The 21,494-nt window shown below is 36.1% G+C and overlaps 1 protein-coding gene across 2 annotated transcripts in view; it reads left to right on the top strand.

The window, feature by feature from the left end:
• Nucleotides 1–282: 282 nt before the first annotated feature.
• BRWD3 (bromodomain and WD repeat domain containing 3) overlaps nt 283–21,494 on the top strand; it is a gene marked incomplete at its 3' end in the record, with an annotated part of 120,625 nt that continues 99,413 nt past the window's right edge. For both annotated transcript variants that reach the window (XM_082865336.1, XM_082865335.1), the window contains exons 1-6: nt 283–461; nt 589–647; nt 850–879; nt 1,281–1,340; nt 12,930–13,080; nt 14,445–14,543. In XM_082865336.1, coding sequence (XP_082721462.1) covers nt 431–461; nt 589–647; nt 850–879; nt 1,281–1,340; nt 12,930–13,080; nt 14,445–14,543 — 430 coding nt within the window. In that variant the 5' untranslated portion in view covers nt 283–430. The remainder of the gene's footprint in view (nt 462–588; nt 648–849; nt 880–1,280; nt 1,341–12,929; nt 13,081–14,444; nt 14,544–21,494) is intronic.

Raw genomic sequence — 21,494 nt, 5'->3', positions numbered from 1 at the left:
CAGTTAGCACCTCCCCTTCCTTCCGGGAGCGGTAGCTAGGTAACTGTCGGCTGTATCGGAGAGCTGAGGACTGGAGGATGCGTTAGTGCCTCTGGCGGTGAACAACGAGCGCTGCAGGTCCCTCTCACAGTTTTTACCCTCCCCTCTCCCCACCCCCTTTGCCCCCGCCCACCCCTCCGCCACTTCGGCTCCTCCCTCCTCTTCTCTCTCTCCCTCTCCTTCCTCCTCCGCCTCCTCAGCTCTTGGGCTAGAATATCTATGGGTCGAAACGTGATGCGATGAATCCGAGAGAGACCGAAACTGGGACGAGGAGTGCGGCGGAAGCGGCGGGACTCCTGGGCATGGGGGCTTCACCACAATAGAGGCAGCATCCCCACCCGCCCCCGCCAGCCCCTCTGGAGCAAATCCCCCAAACCCCCTCGGGAAAAGGATGGCGGCGGCACCTACCCAGATCGAAGCCGGTGGGTAGCTGTGTCCTGGAGCTAAGAGGATGGGAGCTTAGCGCGACGGCTGTCAGTTTCTTTTGAAAAAGCTTCTGTTTTTTCTTCTTTGCCTCCCTCTCAACCTCTTTCCCCCCCTCTTCCTCAGAGCTGTATTACCTGATCGCTAGATTCTTGCAGTCCGGACCCTGCAACAAATCCGCTCAGGTGAGAAGGGGAAGGAGATCTGGGAGTCTTGGGGAATGGTCCCAGTGGGGAAACCGAGGCAGCTGGGTGTGCGGTTCCGCTGTGGGTGAGGAAAAGGCCGGCCTTGAGTAGCGCTGCCGTCAGCGGCTGGGTTCAGTTTGGGGAGGGAGGAATTGGTTGGTGGCCCGAGCTGCCCTCATATCCGTGTTTCCCTTTTGCTCAGGTGCTAGTGCAGGAGCTCGAGGAGCATCAGGTACGCAGCCCCTTCGGGAAGAGGTGGGGACGGTTGGGGTGAGACTGGAGGAAGGGCAAGTAAGGGGCGGAGGGCTAGGACCGGGAGGAAGGCTTGGAACTGGGCACTCATAGCTGTTGTCACAGTGGTGAACCGGCTTCTTCCCTCAAAAGGGGCGGATATCGCTGGGGTCTTAACTCGCCCCCTCTTTATGCCTGTGGGAGGTGTTTTTTCAGGATTTCCTCCTCCTCGGCCTCCTTTCCCCCACACTCGTCTAGCTCTGAGACAACAGCTATCAGGCCAACAGCAATAAAGACGCCAAAGGGTCGAGGACCCGGACCCAAACTGGGTCGGGTTGATGCGGAGCAGAGGCTTGGCCTTTATCGTTGCCCCCTCCCCCCTTTCTTTTCGCCGGCCCCCAGCTTATTCCGCGCCGCTTAGACTGGGAGGGGAGAGAGCACCGAAGAAGCTTCGAGGATCTGGTGAGTAAAGTTTTCATTTCAACTTAACCCAACTCTTTCTCCACTCCCTCCCCACCTTGTTCCCCCAACCCGCCCCCGACCCTTCAACCTACGCGGCTCTGGAGCTCAGTGCTGAGCCGAAGAACTGTCCCTTCCCCCCTCCCGGCGAGTCGGAGAAAGGGTACCTTGCCCTCCCCTTGGCCTCGTTTGTTTCCACCCGAAAACTTTGAAGAATGTGAACTGGTTATCAGAGATGCCGTACTGTAGATTATGAATATGTTACAAACATCGGGAAAGGCCCATTGTAGGGGTAAAAGGGAGAGAAACCAGGGGGTTATCTTGGGGCACGTACCAAGGACTGACGCTGGCCAATGACAGCGTTGGTAACAGCCTGGAGTTCCGGATTAGTGGAAGAAAACTGCTTTCTGGTTGGTCCTGGCTTGAAATACGGGAACTGAGGCCAGGCTGTTTTTTTTTTTTTTTTTTTTTGGTCTGGGGGCGGCGGGCCGCACGGCAGAGGGGGTTCAGGAGGGGAGTTGACGGACCAGGGACTAGGGAAAAACGACACAATTAAAAATAATAGCATCAAGCTAATTTCAAAATTTGTCGGGGGTTAGATAATCGACTACGGAATAAAAGCATAATCGTTGTATATCTCAGATTGTAGAAAATAGCTCATCAAATCATTATTAAATCGCATTTATGCAGTTAACAATTTCACTAAATAAGAACTGTGGATTATGAGCTTTTTGAGAATTGACGAAACACGATTTTGGATTTACAAGGAAACAACAATGGTCATATTTTAAAATAGAATATACTTTAGTAAAGGACCAAAAGCATTGGATTGACTGTTGTTTGTTCAGCAAATATAATTCATAGTGTAAATGCACCTACTGTTCGGCACTGACACACACAAAAAGGTGATCCTTTTTATTTTTGGGAGGATGTTCCCTTGTGTTAGCCACTGGCACAGTCAATTGGAAGGAAATGAAAGGAGAAAGGGGTGATGTTACTAAAATCTAAGTTCAGCTATCTTTCCTTCCAGTAAGATCCAAACAGAGGAAAATTAGACAAAGTTAAAGAAAGTTGGAGGGGTATGGTAGACTCTAAATATAAATAGAATGATTTAAAATTTGCTTTCAACAGGACAATATTTAAATTACTTTGGTGTTCATTTGATAAATTTCTTTGTATTAAATTACAAGAATGAGGCCATGCTAATTATCACCAAATCTACTGACTAATTTTTTTTAGTTTTGCAAAGCACAGAAAATGATATAATAATTGTGATAAGGATAAACTCCACCATCTGTAATATTAATGGTAAAAAATTCTCCGATGGATAAAAAATATTTTTGAAAAACTGCATGTATTACCAATTTAATTTGTAGTCAGACTTTTTGTTGGACTGAAGTTCTTTCAAAAAAAGGGCAAAAACAACAGTGCTTACCAATATGTTTTAATACTTTATGACTTATGTGGTTTTGTATACTGAGGTGTATTGACAATATTTTTGTTTATTTGTTTCTAAGTAGACCATTTTAAGCAAGTAACATTTTTTAAAAGGAAAAAGCTTTTTAAAAATTAACTTGACAGTTCCAAAAAGTAAATGAGCACCAAAATGATTAAAAATAGTCTCCTAACCACACACACACACACACACACACACACACACACACACACACAGAAAAACAAAAAAAACAAAGTCCAGTTTACTAGATTTCCTTTCCTTATATTGTAAAGGCATATTTTCATGTAATTGTAATCAATGTCCACTTTATGCTTTATATTTTCTTATGTAACACTTTTACGTATACTTATCTATATTTGAGTAGTCATTGTTATTTTAATGGCAAGGAAAGATTCGGTTGTTTTTAAGTTGCTGTGATTAGAACTCAATTGCCAGTTGAACATTTGGGTTACTTTCAGTTTTTCACTAATATCTGCATAGTTAAGTAGTCTTTCTGCTTTTTTCCTTTTTTTTTCTTTTCTTTTCTTTTTCAGTTGTTTTTCTGGGCTATATTTCTGAAGTGGAGTTATCAGGTCAAGGGACTCATCCATTTTATAGCTTTTGTTATATATTATAAAATTGCTCTCCAGAAGATTGTCCTAATTTATAATGTAACCATCTAGATACTTAGAATGAATTTTTAAAATATTTAAAAATCTTTTGGTGGTTTTAATAGGTGAAAATAGTCCTCAATTGACTTAATTGGTTCTTTTCCCCATTATTAGTGAGGCTTAAACTTTAACAAATTATTTTTTAATTGTCATTAATCCATTTGTATATCCCTACATATACTTGATTTTCACCTTTATCTTTTTAATTTATTGTTTTTATAATTACTTATACATTTTTAATTTTTATATACACAGAATTTCTTCTATTGTTTGACTGTTATCTATGGTTTAGTGTTACCTTTTTTGTTTTTAATTTACTTTTTGTATTGTACACATAGGTTTTTATTTTTCCACACCAGGGTCCAATTTTTGTAGGGATATTACATTTTGATAATATGGTCTTATTTTTAGTCATATGTCCGTTCTCTACCTATAGATTTCTTTGTAAGGGAAGATGAGGCAGGGCTGAGAATTGAACAGAAGGAAAATAAGTGGCTGAGAACTGAGTGTGCAGTGTTTGATTGCTAGATTCATCAGTCGTACTGTTGATAAAAATTATTTCAAATCTGGCTTGAGATTTTGAGTGGCTTCATTGTAGGAGAGATGTAGGTTCATTTTGTTTTGTTTTGTTGTGTTGGCCACACCAAGGGACATACAGGGTCTTAGTTCCCCACCAGGGATTGAACCTGTGCCCCTGCAGTGGAAGCACAGAGTCCTAACCACTGGACCACCAGGGAAGTCCCGGGGTAGTATTTTTTAAAGTGCTGTTAGAACAATGGATTTATACAGTGTGATCTTTGATTTAGCTACATGTTTTGGATTTAAATTTGGGGCAAAGTATTAATTAGTATAATTTTATAGCAGCACTTCAAACTGAAGATGTACTGGGATATAAAAAGGAAAGAAGACAAATGCATAATGAAGAGGTGAAGGACTATAAACAAGGATATCAAAATACTGAATTGAAGTTGCATAGTCATGTATACTACATACTTGAAACAAAAATCCTGCCTTTCTGTCCATATGTATATTTTCATTTGAATTGTCTATACTGCTTAACTTGATTTATCCAGAAGAATATTAAGATAATAAGTTAGATTTCTTCAACACTTCATTACTACTGTTACTATTGCATAGCCTAGGAATCCCTATTTTTTCTTTCTTAAATCTGATTTAGTGTTTTACTTATAATTTGGAACACATGGGAAGGTGCTTTTTTGTTAAAGCTGCTTGCAGTCAAGTATTGACATGTCAAGATCTGAAATGCCTTTAAAAAATGAGTCTGAACATGAAATGTTTGTCAGTTTATGTTGAACTGTAACGTTTTTGATTATGACATTCAAAAAAATTCTAAATTAATTTTCAGAATTTTGTAATGATACAGGGAGAGAATTGAAGTCAGGGTGATTGTTTTTGAAGTTTGATCTGAGTATTTTTCTTTATTTCTGCTTGACTGTTATTTACAGCATAATAGAATTAGATTTGCTTCTTACATCTTAAGGTAGATAATATAAATAAATACAGATGTCCTTTCATTTGTGGTGACCCTGTTGAATTGTTGACTATTTTATTGCTTCCTCCTTGGAGCTTTATTGGGGATGACAAACAGAGCAGTGAGGGGCGTGTGTGTGTGTGTGTGTGTGTGTAAACAAATGAACAGTTTTTGTAAATATACAAATTTTATATATTGGAATGGTGAGTTGGAAACATTTTTTAAAGGCATGCTTTAAGATTTTTGAATCACTGTATGGGTACTCCTATCATAAGACTGAACCAAAGACATAATTATCTTTAGGTGTGGTATATATTTTTACATTTATTCAGCATTTTTCATCTGTAGAATTGAAAGTACCAATTAGTGCTTACATTTGGAGTGACATAGATTTTATTACCTTCATTTTATATTCAAAAGACTTGAAGTAGTTTTCTGCTATTTAAAAAACTTATCAAGATCGTATGTTCACTGCTGTCTTTAGAAATAGTACATCTATGGTGATATATGTCATTATAAGAATTTACATCTGCATTTAACATATTTGAGTTTAAAAATGTTTTCACATTATCTCATTTGATCCTCACCAACTGCTTTAAAACACTGTATTTGAATTCCAGACATACCTGCATTTTTTTCTTACCTTACCCAGCTCTTGTTCTCTAGTTACTAGTAATAGCTTAAATTGTCTATTAGAACTGTAGAATGATTTTGAGTGCTGGTAGCATGGTATTGCATCTCTAAGTGTGGAAGCAATTTAAGCATGTGTGATTTATTAACTGTTATGTGGACACACAGCCATAGTTAGGAGGAACGGAATGCATCATGGGAAACCAAAAAGCATGTGCTGCTTGACTCCCGTGTGGATATAATGCTAACTGATAGGTATTATGGCAGGCAGCAGTCAATGTCTGTAAACTGGTATTCCTCACTACTGATTGGCTTGAGCCACATGTACGCTCTTGCTTTCTATAACATGTTTGTTTTACCTATTCATCTGGATTGATCACTGGCTTTTTTTTTCCACACTTGGGCTCTAGAAACATACTTTCAATGATTAAAATCCTTTTGGAGATATAGCATCAGTCCTAGGAAAACTGGTATCTCAGTACAAATAAGATGGTATTAAGGAAACGAAGAGAGCTGCTGTTAAAGAGTAAGAATTTGGATTGGGTGAATGTTTCTTATAAAATTTTGTCCAGAAAGCACCTTTATGACATTTGAATATTAGTTTAGTTTGTGTGTTTCTGTTGAAGTTCTACTGATGTTGGTTATTGACTGATTAATAATTTTTTTATAGGGAGCAAAATAGTAATTTAAAGTCAACATAGTGTTTGTGTCATATTTTAGAGATGCCTTTGTTTGACATTTCTCAAATAGGATTTTGTGGGTAGTAGAAAAGGCCATAGGATTTAGTCCAGGAGATAGTCATTACTCGTTGAACTACCCTGGGCAAGTTACTTAACCTCTCAGAGATTCAGTTTCCTCATTTATAAAATAAAAACCCCTACCTGTTTTGCAAGGTTGTTGTGTGGACCAAATGAGTTAAATATGAAAGAATGCAAATGAGTGCAAATGAGTTGGTTACTACATTTTAAATATAGGACAGAGAGTTTGAATGGTTAGCATTAAAATCTGAAGAACTATGACCCCAGAATTTATGTTTTCTTGGGTAATTGGCTAATTATCACCACCCAATTTTCCTAATATTTTTTATAAGGTAAGGGACATATAAAATAGTACCATTAAAGCATTTAAGGCTTCCCTGGTGGCACAGTGGTTGAGAGTCCGCCTGCCGATGCAGGGGATCCAGGTTCGTGCCCCGGTCCAGGAAGATCCCACATGCCGCGGAGCAGCTAGGCCCATGAGCCATGGCCGCTGAGCCTGCATGTCTGGAGCCTGTGCTCCGCAGCGGGAGAGGCCACAACAGTGAGAGGCCCGCGTACCACAAAAAAAAAAAAAAAAAAAGAAAGAAAGAAAAGAAAAGCACTTAAAAAATGTCAGAATTGAGCCCAAAATGAGTGTCTTTGAAGTGCATCTGTGTTAAGCAAGGAATGATCGCTAGGTGAAAAGATATTTAGTGTTATTTGCATTTTTATGTATTACAGAAAAGTAATTCAATATGATACTGGTATAGTATTAACTCATTTTTAAGAAGTGGGAGGTATGTTTTTCCCATGTCTTGTTGCAGGGATCCTCAACCCTTCTGACTGATCTCTTCTTATCCTAATCTTATTTTCTATACATTATTGACAATTTATTTCTTGTATTTTAAATTACCTTGTTGAAGATGTTTTCTTATGCCTTTTAGTATCTACCATGGTGCTTTATAATTAGCTGGTTCTTAGTTATTACTTGTTCAATTTTCTTAACTTTTTTAGAAGTGTTTTCTTTTTTTCTTTTTTTTATAAGTCATGGATGTTTGTAGCTTTTTAAAATTAATTAATTAATTAATTTTTTGGCTGTGTTGGGTCTTTGTTTCTGTGCGAGGGCTTTCTATAGTTGCGGCAAGCGGGGGCCACTCTTCATCGCCGTACGCGGGTCTCTTACTATCGTGGCCTCTCTTGTTGCGGAGCCCACGCTCCAGACGTGCAGGCTCAGTAGTTGTGGCTCCTGGGCCTACTTGCCCCGCGGCATGTGGGATCTTCCCAGACCAGGTCTGGAACCCGTGTCCCCTGCATTGGCAGGCAGATTCTCAACCACTGTGCTACCAGGGAAGCCCTTAGAAGTGTTTTCATGATATATATTTTTTAGGCTTACTAATCTACTAGCTAGTATGGAGTTCTTTTTATTGGGCCTTTCTCTACTGAGAAACTTCTAGACTGTGGGTGGGTCCCTTGTTCTTGTCTTGATATCATCTGACCTCAGGGTTATAGTACTTTTAGTGCTTTCTTGAGGCAGTATTAACCAGAGAATACTTGAGCCCTAGGTGGATTGCTCTGCCTGTCTCATTCCTGAGGAAATCTTAAAACTAATACAAATAAAAATAAATGCTATGAACAATGATTAATTTTTTCAAAAGAAAATGATAGGAAGTCTTAACACTTTGTGGCCCACCCTGTTAACCAGTGGTATTACTACAATGGAAAGGCCTGTTTTCTTTCCTTTGCTTCCCAGTTTTTCATTTCTCCTCCTTCAAATTCAGCAAACATTAAAACTCAAATTTTAAATTATAAAGATAATATTGGATTATTGCAGGCATTTATATTTTACTGAACAGTATCAAGCAGAAAATAAACTATTAGATTTTTATGTTTTCTTTCATCTTTTTTGTACAAGTATGGGCATTTTTTTCTTTCAAAATCAGATACTCTGGATAGAGTTTTTTATTTTTATTTTTTTTAACTTAATGTTGTGTAGGAGCATCTTAAACATTGAGGAGATATATGTACTAGTCACTGTGCAAAGTGTGTTTACTGGATGGGGGTTCCTTTCTCTTTGCCTGGAATGCCTTCCCTTCCTTTTGTCTGCCTTGTTAACTTTCACTTAGAATTCAGGTGTGAAATTGGACAAGAACCCCTACCCCCAGGCTAAATTAGGTACTGTACTTTGCTTCATTAGCTCTCTGTACTAAACCTCTGGGCGCTTGTAGATTTGATTTGTTTCTAGCTACTAGTTTGTTTCCCCCACTGGGATTATGGATTTTTTTAGGGCAGCAGTTTAATCTTTCCATTATATCCCTATACTTCAAATGTCTGAATGAATGAATGCATGAGTGAATGATTTTGTTTTTGTTTTACAAATAATATGAGGTGGTTATCATTACTCCCTGTTTTGCAGTTGAGGAAGCTCAGGCTCAGAGAGACTGAATAACTTTGCAGGTCATATAAGTAGGATCCTGGGGATGCTGGAAAAATTCAAATCTAAGTCTTTTCTACAGTATCATACTGCCAGAAGGAGTAACAGCTAGTAAATTTTAGAGCCTGAGTAATCCAGGCTCTTAGACTTCAAAGTACTGTGCTTATCTCTACTATACTTATATTGATATATTTAAAGCCTTGCTGTATTTTTCAAAATCTGTTTTGTTTCCTGTCCCTAAATATCAAAAAGTCATGTGACTAACTTTATGGATGTTCATTTTCTATCCCCCCCAAAAAAACCCATTTCAAATCTCAGAGAAAATGTTGCATTTTACTTCTTCAGCATATGGTCTCAGTTTCATTCTTCATTTTACCTGTGTAGTGATTTTAGTTATAAAACAAAACACACAATTCTATTTTCTTTGTTTTTTAGTTACTTGTCTGATCTTATTATTTCGAAAAGCCAAAGTAAGAATGCTATCATGGCTATCTGAAAATAGTATTTCAAATGTAGCTCTTGGTGCAGGTCTGGCCCCCTGAGATTAGGTACCTTTTGTATGTTATTCAGTGCCCAGCTGGATTCCTTCTGGTCTTCTCAGTTGTCATAATGATTCTCAAGTGTGGTGATTTCAGTTGTTAGATTTGCTCTTTAGGTCAGCCAGTGTTCCTATCAAGAAGGTTTATAATCTAGGCTTCATTTAATTTCTTTCAGTTTATCAAATTTATAGTTTTAATTTTTTCCAGTCTTTGTGTTACTTTCATGATTTTTCAGCTGCCTTAATGGGACAGTAATAGAAATAACAGTGGGCACAGAGACCCAGATTCTGGTCCATTCATTGTGACCATTGAACTTCACTCCTCTGGATCTGTTTTTCCTACTGTAAGATGTGGAATTAAGTTGATTGTATATAAGGATCCTTCCAGTTCAAAGGTTCTATAATTTAACTCCTTGGAGCTATTTTACAGAATAATACAAAAGTTTGTATTATGCTCTTGAACTTTGTTTTTAGAGAGTGCCTTTCTTCTTCAGATCTCAAAGTGCTTGTTGTGTTACTTCTTGGCCATTATATTCCAGAAAGAAATTTGGCTAAATAACTGCAATTAGAATATTTTGAGTTTTAATCAAAAAGAGTGGCTTTTAATAAGCCACAAATTTCATAGAATATTTTAATACATATCTTCAATATTACATTTTATGATATATTACATTATATTCACATGTAATTCTAATACAGAATTTTTTTAAAACTTAGAAATGTAATTACTGAGGGTGGATAAGAGTTCTTATGCCTAAAAAGATCACCTTTAAGAAATTCCAGCTTTGGGGACTTTCCCTGGTGGTCCAGTGGCTAAGACTCTGCACTCCCAATGCAAGGGGCCCGGTTTGATCCCCAGTCAGGGAAGTAGATCCCACATGCCCCAACTAAGAGTTCGAATGCCACAACTAAAGATCCCATATGCCACAACTAAGACCAGGCACAGCCAAATAAATAAATAAATAAATACCTATTTTTAAAAACAATTTTAAAAAAAGGAATTCCAGCTTTAGGCAAAGCAAATGGATTGAAGTAAATGTTTAATACCACTTATAAGTCCTGAAGTTTGATTTAGAAGAAACTATCATTGCAAGAACTGTGCTGATATAGTCTGGAAGCCTGTAAATATTGTTTAAAGGAAAAGAGCACGTTCAAACTCAAAAGTATTGTTATTGCCATTGTGTTGATAGAATCTCTGTTTCTCTTGTGCTGTTTTACAATCAAATTTTTATTGATTTTAGAGGAATGGATTTTTGAATGGGACTGCCTAGAAATTGAGCAATTTTCTGTTGCATAGGGTGAAAAGCAAACTTGTAAACTTTAATAGTTTATAATACAAATTTTCAAGGGGGAGAATGTGAGAGTAGATGAGCCTTGTTTTAGTTGCTTAATTAATGATTCTATGTTTTTAAATGATTACTGAGGAATAGATAAAACATTTATATAACTAGCTGAAAATGAAGCATCATTGTTTTTATAAAATGAAGTAGCCAGGAGGCCTAAGGTTTCAGTTTAAGGTATAATTCTGACAGGTTTCTTTAAGAGGGTAATACTAAAAATTCATATCAGAGAACTCCCGTTTTCTGGATTATATGTTACTGTATATATATTGCAAGTTGGTGGGTAGATTTGTGTAACAAGTGAATAACTCTTGAGATGGTAATGAAATGAGGAAAAGAAAATTGATAAAAAAGAAAATGCCACTAAAGACAACAACTACCATTGTGTGTAAAGCCTTATAACATTTACTTGGTGAAAAGGTAATGACTGATATCAGAAGCCCAGTTTATACAAGACAGTGTTGCGGGAAAAAAGGCATAAAATATTATAGATGTTAATATGCAGTATGTTAAGGCTTTTTTCTTTGAGATATATGTTTTTAGGAGTACTAACTATATTTGCACGTAGGCCTATTTAGGAATGCCCTATTGTGGAGAGAATGAATTACAAACTAGGATTTTAGGACATCAGTGTCTCTAAGTAACAAAAAAAAAAGTTTTTAGATTGAATCATCACGTACTTTGACTTTAATATTACCTGTATATTTTAGTTCTATGTAGTTACTTGCTTGGAAAACAAAACTAGACGTGTGAAATAACTGAAAGAATTTGCTTGATCCTTTGTCCCAATCCAGAAGCTAAACCTTGTAGATGCAAATAATCAGGTTAAGTTGCCATTCTTCTTCTTCTTTTTTTTATCTTAGTTCCCTGACCAGAGGTCGAACCCGTGCCCCCTGCAGTGGAAGCATGGAGTCTTAATCACTGTGCCAGGGAAGTCCCATAAGTTGCCATTCTTCCTGACCATCATGACAGTTGCCAGGCCCCAGTGATTTTGGTAGATTAAAATTTGTTTCTTCAGGGACTTACAAAAGATAATTGGCAGGAAATAATTTTAAAAAATCACAATAGAATCATTTATTCCCAGATTCCTAAATACATGTTGGATTGTAGTTCTTTGACCTGTGTTTCCTAAGAAAACAAAAAAGGCACCCTGATAGGAGAAAGATTTTTCCTCTGTGAGTTCATATGATATTACTTATAGGTAGACTTTGGTTTTTATTCATTCATTGATTCAGTGAACCAGTATTTATCAAGAACACACATAATCTCTTCTGGTGATCATTAGGGATGATTTACAAAATTATTCCTTTGAGTTATATTGTTTTTGACTTGGAAGTATTATATTGATATGTGTCCTATGTGATGGTAGGTATATATATGTATATATATATATATATTTATCTCTGTAGCACTTATAAAAATTGGCATTGTAACTGTAAGTAGATTTTAGGGCCTTTTGTCAAGATGAGAATGTAGATGTTCTTTTTATCTAAGGATTTTTAATGTTCTAGTTTACTCTTTACTGTTTTAATAATTAGGTATTTATGAAACACATCAGTAACTTTAACATTAGCTTAGATAAAAAATGAAAACCAGTTTTGTTGTTTTATTGTCTCATTCCTATCTACATTAGTTAATCATCTTCAGAAATTTACTTGTGTTTTAAAGATGAGTTAATGTTAAAATAAATAAATAAAGCACTTGGAGGAAAAAAATGAGTTAATGTTGCAATGAATTTTGAGTACATAGCTTGTTTAGAACATGGTATTTAAAATAATCATTAATTTGATACTCTTTTGAAAACCAATTAACTTTTTTAGGAGAAAGAGTTCTGCTTTAATTAAGCAAATGTGTCCTGTTAATCCTAAAGGGACTTAAGTGAGAGTTTGGTGCAAGTATTACCTTTTGTTTGCATTCTTATCATTTATATAGAATCTAGGTTCTCTGATTCTTGATCACTGCTGATCAAGTACTAGTAGAGTTTACCCATCATCTTTGTACTTTGATTTTTAGGCATGATCCTTTTTGCTGTTTTGTAATGCTTATTGCATTAGATTAACAGCTAAGCAAATGATTTAATCAAGGCACGAAAAAGTAAGTTAAACTGCCATGTCATTTATGTGTTATCACTTGTTTAAATGATGCTTAATTTTTGTAGCTGTTTCTTAAATTTGGTTGAAGTATTAAATATTTAAAATGTTATTTTCCTTGTGTGTTTTAAAATTGTACTTTTTTCCATGATGGAACAGTTTGGTAATGGACTAGATTAATGTTTTTAAACCAAATTTGTTTTCCTGTATTTTACTTATGCTTTTTAGGTGGCAGCCAATGCACACATTCCTCCAGACTACCTCCTTAAAATTTGTGAGCGGATTGGTCCCTTACTAGATAAGGAGATCCCTCAGAGTGTTCCTGGGGTACAGACATTACTAGGTGTTGGTCGGCAGTCTCTGTTACGGGATGCCAAAGGTAAGATTTTTACAGTTTTTAGAGGAAGGAGTCGAGAGTAGTGTGTTTTTATGTTAATTAAATGTTCCCATGCTTTTCTAAATACTAATTTTCTTTTAGTTTTTCTTATCTTGCCAATCTTGTTTTTATTTTCCTAGTGTACAAGTAAATTTTTAGAGGCCTAAATGGAGCCCTTTTCAGTAAAACAGTGAATACTATAGAGGTAAAGACTATAAAATCTCTTTGTAATCCTGTGGAATAGAAATCTCAAAAGATCGCTGCTCTGATTAGTACAGTATAAATACATAAAATATTCTTTCATTACATTTTGATGTTCTTAATCTTTGAGTCTTGATATCATCCTAATCACATTGGGTATTTCATAACAGGTAAATGAAAATTATGATATATAACTATGTTTATAATTAAAAATATTAAAAAAAAATCAATCCATCAGTGTTCAGTAACAGTTTCTCTACTCCACTATTTTTCAGTCTTTTACAGATTTCTCCCAAAGTTTTACACGGAACCCCCATATGTAAATTATATAGATAGAATTTTCTGAATGTAAAAATGAGAAATTAGGCATTTAGGATGCCTTAGTGAATTAAATACTTCAGATCTAGCAACCAATTTATTTCTATGTTTTGTTTATTTAGCATAATGTTTTAAAAATCCTAATTTACAAATATAAATAGTTACATAAATGATGTCAGTTTTTAAATATCTTAATTTAAGGAAATTCTTTAATTCAGTTAATTTGAAACCTTTCAAGAGAGTAGTAGAATATTTTTGTTTCAAAGTTGAATTATTAGGAATATTTTGTATTTGCTTGAATTTTTTGACATAAACATTAAAGATAAAAAACACAACTATTTTTACTCAATTATCATCTGATATGCAGTGTTACCTGTTATGGCACAGCTGGCAGGCGCTCCATAACATTAGCATACACGAAGTATAAATGTTTCTGAATTTTACCTGGCATACTTGTGCTGTATTCATTTCCTTGCTTATACAGTTTTATATGAGCAGATGTGTATAAGCCTAAAGATCATGTAAACTTAAAACCTTATTAATATAAACTTAAAACCTTATTAATCCATGACATATTTACATAAGATTCAAATATATGTATAATAAAAGCTTTGGTTCTATATCAGCATGGAAATAAAATATCCTGATGATAATATTAAGGCATTGGTGTTCACCTATCATAATATAGATTATAACACTTTTAAACATACGCATGTTATTTCTTATTGTGGTTTTAATAGTTAAAAATGTATTTCAATAAATAAAATTGAAAACAGATATTTGCCTCTAGGGTACAGTTAAAAAAAACTGTTCTATGCCTTGACTAACTTTTGAATCTTTCTGTATAGACTGTAAGAGTACGCTATGGAATGGCTCTGCTTTTGCAGCTCTACATAGAGGCAGACCTCCAGAACTACCTGTAAATTATGTGAAACCTCCAAATGTGGGTGAGTAATGTCCATGTGAGTTATAAACATATTCTTAATTTGTTCCTTCCTGAACTCATTATACAGCCAAAAATACGTACCAGAATTAAATCTGAAGTATAAACAAACTGCTTACATTCTTGAAGAGTTTCATGGTTGGTCCAGATTTTTTAAAGCTTTTTTTTTGTTTTTTTGCGGTACGGGGGCCTCTCACTGTTGTGGCCTCTTCCGTTGCAGAGCCTGTGCTCCGGACGCACAGGCTCAGCGGCCATGGCTCATGGGCCCAGCAGCTCCACGGCATGTGGGATCCTCCCGGACTGGGGCACGAACCCGTGTCCCCTGCATCGGCAGGCGGACTCTCAACCACTGTGCCACCAGGGAAGCCCTAAAGCATTTTTATGTAAAGCAAATATAATCATGGTTTTGTAAAAGGTAACCTTTTTTTAAAATTCATTTTCTTTCTTTCTCTTCCCCTGGCCTCTCCTCCTCCCCTTCCCCTCCTCCCCCTCCCCCTCCCTTCCTCCTCCGCTCCTCCTCCTCTCCCTTCCCCTTCCCCTCCCTCTCCTCCACTCTTCTCCTCTCCTGTCTTCCCTCCCTTTCTTTTTTTTCCTTCCTTCCTTCCTTCCTTTCTTTCTTTCTATTTTTCTCTCTTTCTTCCTTCCTTCCTTTCTTCCTTTCTTTATTCCTTTCTTCCTTTCTCTCCTTCTCTCCTTCTCTCTCTCTTTCTCTCCTTCTCTCTTTCTCTCTCTTTCTTTCTTTCTCCCTTTCTCCCTTTCTCTCTTTCTCTTTCCTTCCTTCCTTCCTTCCTTCCTTTCTTTCTTTCTTTCTTTCTTTCTTTCTTTCTTTCTTTCTTTCTTTCTTTCTTTCTTTCTTTCCTCTTAGCAGAAGCATTTCCTTTTTTATATATTTCAGGTGTTTTTTACCATATGGATGTCTATTTACATATATCTGTGCTGAGCTCAAAGATTTTACAGGAACTATGTAAAGATAGATTTCAGAAGGAAGCAAAAGTACATTCTGCTTATAGCTGCTTGCCAAACTTATAATGATGTAATAAATTTTATGTCTTTATTAAAAGGAAAAAATCACCCTTCCCACTTGTAGTTTACTGAAATTCACATGTCCCATTCATATTATTCCTGGGTCATCTCTGGCCAGACCATTATGAAGAAATAATAGTAGTGGTTCCTGAGATCTAGCTAACAAATCCATTTATACTAAAGTTAATTCTTGCAAAGAATGTACAGAACCAAGCAGCAAGATGAGTAACTGCCACTCTTTTCCTATTTTCTCACTCTTCTGAAAAATTACATTATTTTATATAGTGCCTAGTGCCCAGAGAATATGCTTTAAATTCAAATTGAAAAATAAGATTACTTTTTTTAAGGAATACTATTTTATGTAATTAGCTTATAGAACTTATTTACCCAAAGAGGTTAAATAAATTTAGACTAGAAATAATTTTTAAAAATATTTAGATGAAGTCATTGATAAAGATTCATAAGTGTTATTAAGATAAATTGGATTCTTTGATATATATTGCTAACACTACTCTTCCATAGCCTGGATATTACTGGAAAAAGTAGACTACTGGGTTGGGTCTAGTTGGACATGGTGTTTTTAACTTTTTTATTTTTTTTTCATTTTCAGGGGCAGTTTGTTTATCATCCAGAATTTTCTGGTGTTCACTTTTCCCTTAAGCTTTATTCATAATTAATTTATTGAATTGAATTGAGATAGCTTTTATTTTTCATGCATTTATTTATGTTCAAAAGGTATAATAGTCTTAGTCGTACTATCAACATTGTTTATATGCTTTATACTTCCTTCAGTGGTCACATGTGAAGCACTGAAGAGCAACCTGTAGAGTATTAGGTTTTCAATATTTCTTTATTCTTTCTTTCCTTCTCTTTCTCTTTTTTTCTTTCTTTCTTTTTTTCTTTTTTGCGGTACGCAGGCCTCTCACTGTTGTGGCCTCTCCCGTTGTGGAGCATAGGCTCCGGACGTGCAGGCTCAGCAGCCATGGCTAACAGGCCTAGCTGCTCTGTGGCATGTGGGATCTTCCTGGACCGGGGCACGAACCCGTGTCCCCTGCATCGGCAGGCGGACTCTCAATCACTGCGCCACCAGGGAAGCCCTCTTTCTCTTTTTTAAAAATATTTATTTATTTGGCTGCGCCCGGTCTTAGTTGTGGCACATGAGATCTTCATTGCCGCTTGTGGGATCTTTAGTTGTGGCATGTGGGATCTAGTTCCCTGACTAGGGATCGAACCCAGGCCCCCTGCATTGGGAGCATGGAGTCTTGACCACTGGACCACCAGGGAAGTCCCTCTTTCCTTCTCTTTTAAAAAATTCTTTCTACTGTGCATATACATTCAAACTTCTGTTGGTTTTGTACAGTAAATGCTTTACATTCTGACAATCATTTTGTTATTCATAATGGTAATTGCTTAGGAATTTTAGTGTCCCTGTCACTGATGCTTTCACATTCTTAAATCTGCCATGTTATTTGGGGATGAGCTATTGAAATAGAGATAACTCAATCATGATGTATTTTCATGTAGTATATACTAGTCAAGATACTTAAGTTCAACATATTTAAAATTCAGAACCTGATAAAAACTCAGAGGAGTTGACTACGAAAGTAAACAAGATAAGTAGAAAATCTTTTAAAATTTGTTATTTGAGACAGTTTTCTCCTTGTGGGGTACAGCTTTCCATAGCTACTTTAAAATCAGTTTTATAGTTTCCCTGTATAAATAAAACTTAATCATGAAGGTAAGTCTTGAAGGTTTTATCACAGAATCTTAGCACTAGAAAGAACTTTTGGCAAAACTATTTCTTGATAAAAGGGTTCCTTGGTCAATTAAATGTGGGAAACACTGAGTTTAAAAAAATACAGAAAGAAATGAATGCACGTAGGACTGCTCAGATCCTTTCATATGCTGAAATGCATTGTGAATCATCTTAAGGGGAGCATTATCTAAGTAATTTGGCAGTGGAAATCCTTTTCCCAGAACACCTGTAACATTCTGAAAGTTTCCTGGGAGCAGATTTAGGAAACTGGGTTGCAAACCCCCGTTTAGAGCAGAAAAATCCAAAGCCCAGAGAAGTATGTGACTGGCATACGTTACACTGCTTGCCTTCCAGTCTATTTCTAAACCATTTAATGGGGAATTCCCTGGCGGTCCAGTGGTTAGGAGTCCACATTCTCACTGCCGAGAGCCCAGGTTCAGTCCCTGGTTGGGGAACTAAAATCCCACAAGCTGTGTGGGGCGGCCAAAGGAAAAAAAAAAAACATTTCATGGTCAGATGTTACCAATACTTCCTTTTATAACAGATCTACACTTAGAACTCAAAAGATAAAGGATTAGCCACATCATTTTTTATTTTTTAAGTCATATATTATGGTGTATGTATGATTTACATAAAAAGGTTCTCCCCCCATTTCTTTTGGCCACGCCGCATGACTTGTGGGATCTTAGTTCCCCCAACAGGGATCGAACCTGTCCTGGCAATGAAAGCCCTGAGTCGTAACCACTGGACCGCCAGGAAATTCCCAAGTTCTGCCTTTTTAAGTGTGCAGTTCAATGAGTTTTGACAAATGAATACATTTGTATAACCACCACCAACACAATAAAATATGGAACATTTTTATCACCCCTTAAATTTCTTTCATGCCTCATTGCAGTCAATGCCCTATTCCTCAATCCCTGGAAACCACTAATCTATCACTGTACTTTTGCCTTATTTAGAATGTCATCTAAATGAAATTATATAGTATGTAGCCTTTTGTGTCTGTTTGATTTCACTTAGACCTAATTCTTTTTTGATTCATGCATATCATTTCACCAAGTTGTATTCTGTTGTATAGGTACACTGGATTCTGTATGTTCATTCATCTATTGATGGACATTTGGGTTGTTTCAGAGTTTGGCTATTATAAATAAAGGCCTATAAATATTCTTGTACAGGTTGTTGCATGAACATCTGTTTTCCTTTCTCTGGGTAAATAGCTAGGTAGTGGATTGTTGGATCATATGGTAAGTGCAGGTTTAACTTTAAGACACTATCAAATTATATCAAAAGTAGCTATCCCATTTTGTATTCCTACTAGCAATGTATAATTTTAGAATTAGTGTCTCAATTTCTATAAAAAGAAGCAACTGAGATTTTGTTTGGGATTACATTGAATCTGTGGATCAATTTGGGGAAAATTAATATCTTAACATTGAGCCTTTCATTCCAGGAACATAGTATAATTCTCCATTTATTTAGGTCTTTTTACATTTCTTACAGCAATGTTTTGTGAGATATTTCCCTAAGGGTTTCTGATGCTATTTTAAATTATATATTTTAAAATTGCAGTTTCCAGTTGTTGTTAGTAAACACAGTTGTTGTTTTTTTTTTGTATATTGCTAATCCAAAATTCACTAACTAGATCTAATAGCCTTTTTTTCTTTTTTGAGATTCTTTGGGATTCTCTACATGGATGATCATGTTGTCCACAAATAAAGACAGGTTCACTTTATCCTTTGTAATCTTTTATGCCTTATAGTGTTTTGTTTTTTGTTTTTTTTGCCTTGAACTGCTTGTACCTCAAGTACAATGGTGAATTGAAGTGGTAAGACTGGATGTTCTTGCCTTATTCCTGATCTTAGAGGGAAAGCAGGCAATCTTTCACCATTAAGTATGATTGTAGATGCTCTTTATCAGGTTGAGGATGTTCCCTTCTATTTCTACTTCCTTTTTTTAAAAAAAACTTATTTTATTTTTGGTTGCGTCGGGTCTTATTTGTGGCACACGGGATCTTTCATTGCATTGCATGGGCTCTCTCTAGTTGTGGTGCGTGGGCGCACGGGCTCCAAAGCATGTGGGCTCTGTAATTGTGGTGCGTGGGCTCAGTAGTTGCGGCACATGGGCTTAGTTGCCCTGCAGCATGTGGGATCTTAGTTCCCCGACCAGGGATCGAACCTGCATCCCCTGCATTGGAAGGTGGATTCTTAACCACTGGACCACCAGGGAAGTCCCTATTCCTACTTTCTGTAGAATTTTTATCGTAAAGAGATATGTCCCACGTTTAAAATTTTATTCAGTATAGTTGGAATTGTACCAGTTATTTCTTGGCACTCACTTTAACTGGTATTTTATATAGTATAGTGCTACCCAATAGAACTTTCAGTGATAATGGAAATGTTCTATCCTGTGATACCCAAAACAGTAGCCACTAGTCACATGTGGCTATTGTATCTGAGGTCTAAGTTTTTAATTTTATGGAACTTTAAGTAATTTGACATTCAGTAACCGCATATAGCCAATGGACAGTGCAGATCTAGACCAGTGTGGGAATCCGTAAGCAGCCCTCTGGATAGGTGCATAATTTGGTAATAATATATTGCCTAATGATTCACTTTATATACTTAACCTGGAATATTTCCAATTTTTGTACTTAGAAACTGCCTTTAGCATTTCCTATTATGATTTTAGTAACTCACTTTAAAGATCATATTGTGCCACTTCTTTCCAATTAAAGTTTTACAATTGTCTTTGGCCAAAACCAATAAAATTCTGACCTTCTGTACTCTCTACTATATTGGATTATTTATTCAAATGTTCCCATCTTTTGTGCAGTTAATCAGCAATGTTATTTAGTAATTTAATGAAGTGGAGGAGAGGGAGCATGGGAATGGAACTTGGGAGTTAATTCCCAGATTACATTCTCCAGATTAACAGCTGTAATACTTTAAATATATGTGTACTTAAATTTACCAGGAAAAATAAATAAATAAATTTACCAGGAATGAATTTCCAAATTCCTATAGGGCAAGACCAACAATGCCTATATTTACATTATTACAGGTCTAAGCTCCAGTCATGCCACCTCATTAGCTGTATGCTTGACTAATCAAGTTGGTTTTGCATTGTGTCAAATTAAATCAGAGGAAAAAAATTGAACTAAATTCAAAACAGTACTTTTCATATTAAGTCCCTGTCTTATTCTTTTTTTAACTTTTTAAAATTGAAGTATAGTTAATTTTCAATGTTGTGTTAGTTTCAGGTGTACAGCACAGTGATTCAGTAACATATATGTATATCTATCAATTCTTTTTCAGATTCTTTTCCATTATAGTTTATTACAAGATACTGAATATAGTTCCCTGTGCTATACAGTAGGTCTTTGTTGTTTTTCTGTTTTATAAATAGTAGTGTGTATGTGTTAATCCCAAACTCCTGATTTTTCTTCCCTCCCCCACCACCATTCCCTTTGGTAACCATAAGTTTTCTATGCCTGTGAGTCTTTTTCTTTCAAAACAGTATTAATACCTAATGCCACTGAAAGAAATCCTGGGGCATATGTAATTAATATTTGTAGTATTGTTTGAGATCTTGCACTATAATCACTATGTATTGTTATTTCTTCATCCCTTTAAAAATTAGTAGTTGTTTTGGAAACTTTGTAGTGGTCATATTAAAACTTGAAAATATAATTTCATACAAGTACAGCTCTGCTTTGAGAGTTTGTCAGTACAGAAATAATTTTGAAAATCTGTTTCATGTCTGTTTGAAATGAATATTTGGAAGAACTAGTATTATAGTTATTACCCATCATGGTAAGAGTTTCAGAAATTGTCCTAATTATCACATTCTAAACAATTTTCATAAAATTATCCATAGAAATGGCAGCAAGATGCCTTGTTCATTTTAGTTTGAGACTTAACATTATACCCAAGGAACAAATGTACATGCTTGTATTTCTAAACTGAGTCAAGGGCATGATGCTGTAAGACTCTAAACCTTTTTTTACCTCTTTTATCTTTAGTACAATTGACATATAGCAATGTCCTGTAATTTATGTAGTAGGCCTGTAATTTACAACTTATACAACTCAGGAGGCTTGTATTAACTCTGTAGCCAAATTCATATTTATCTGTTGCCATAAGCTTCCATTTAACATTGATTGGCTCTTGACTT

This window comes from Leucopleurus acutus (assembly GCF_964270905.1).
Source record: "Leucopleurus acutus genome assembly, chromosome: X".
Lineage (NCBI taxonomy): Eukaryota > Metazoa > Chordata > Mammalia > Artiodactyla > Delphinidae > Leucopleurus > Leucopleurus acutus.
Note: the sequence above shows the minus strand (reverse complement) of the source record. Positions and strands in the feature narration are given on the sequence as shown.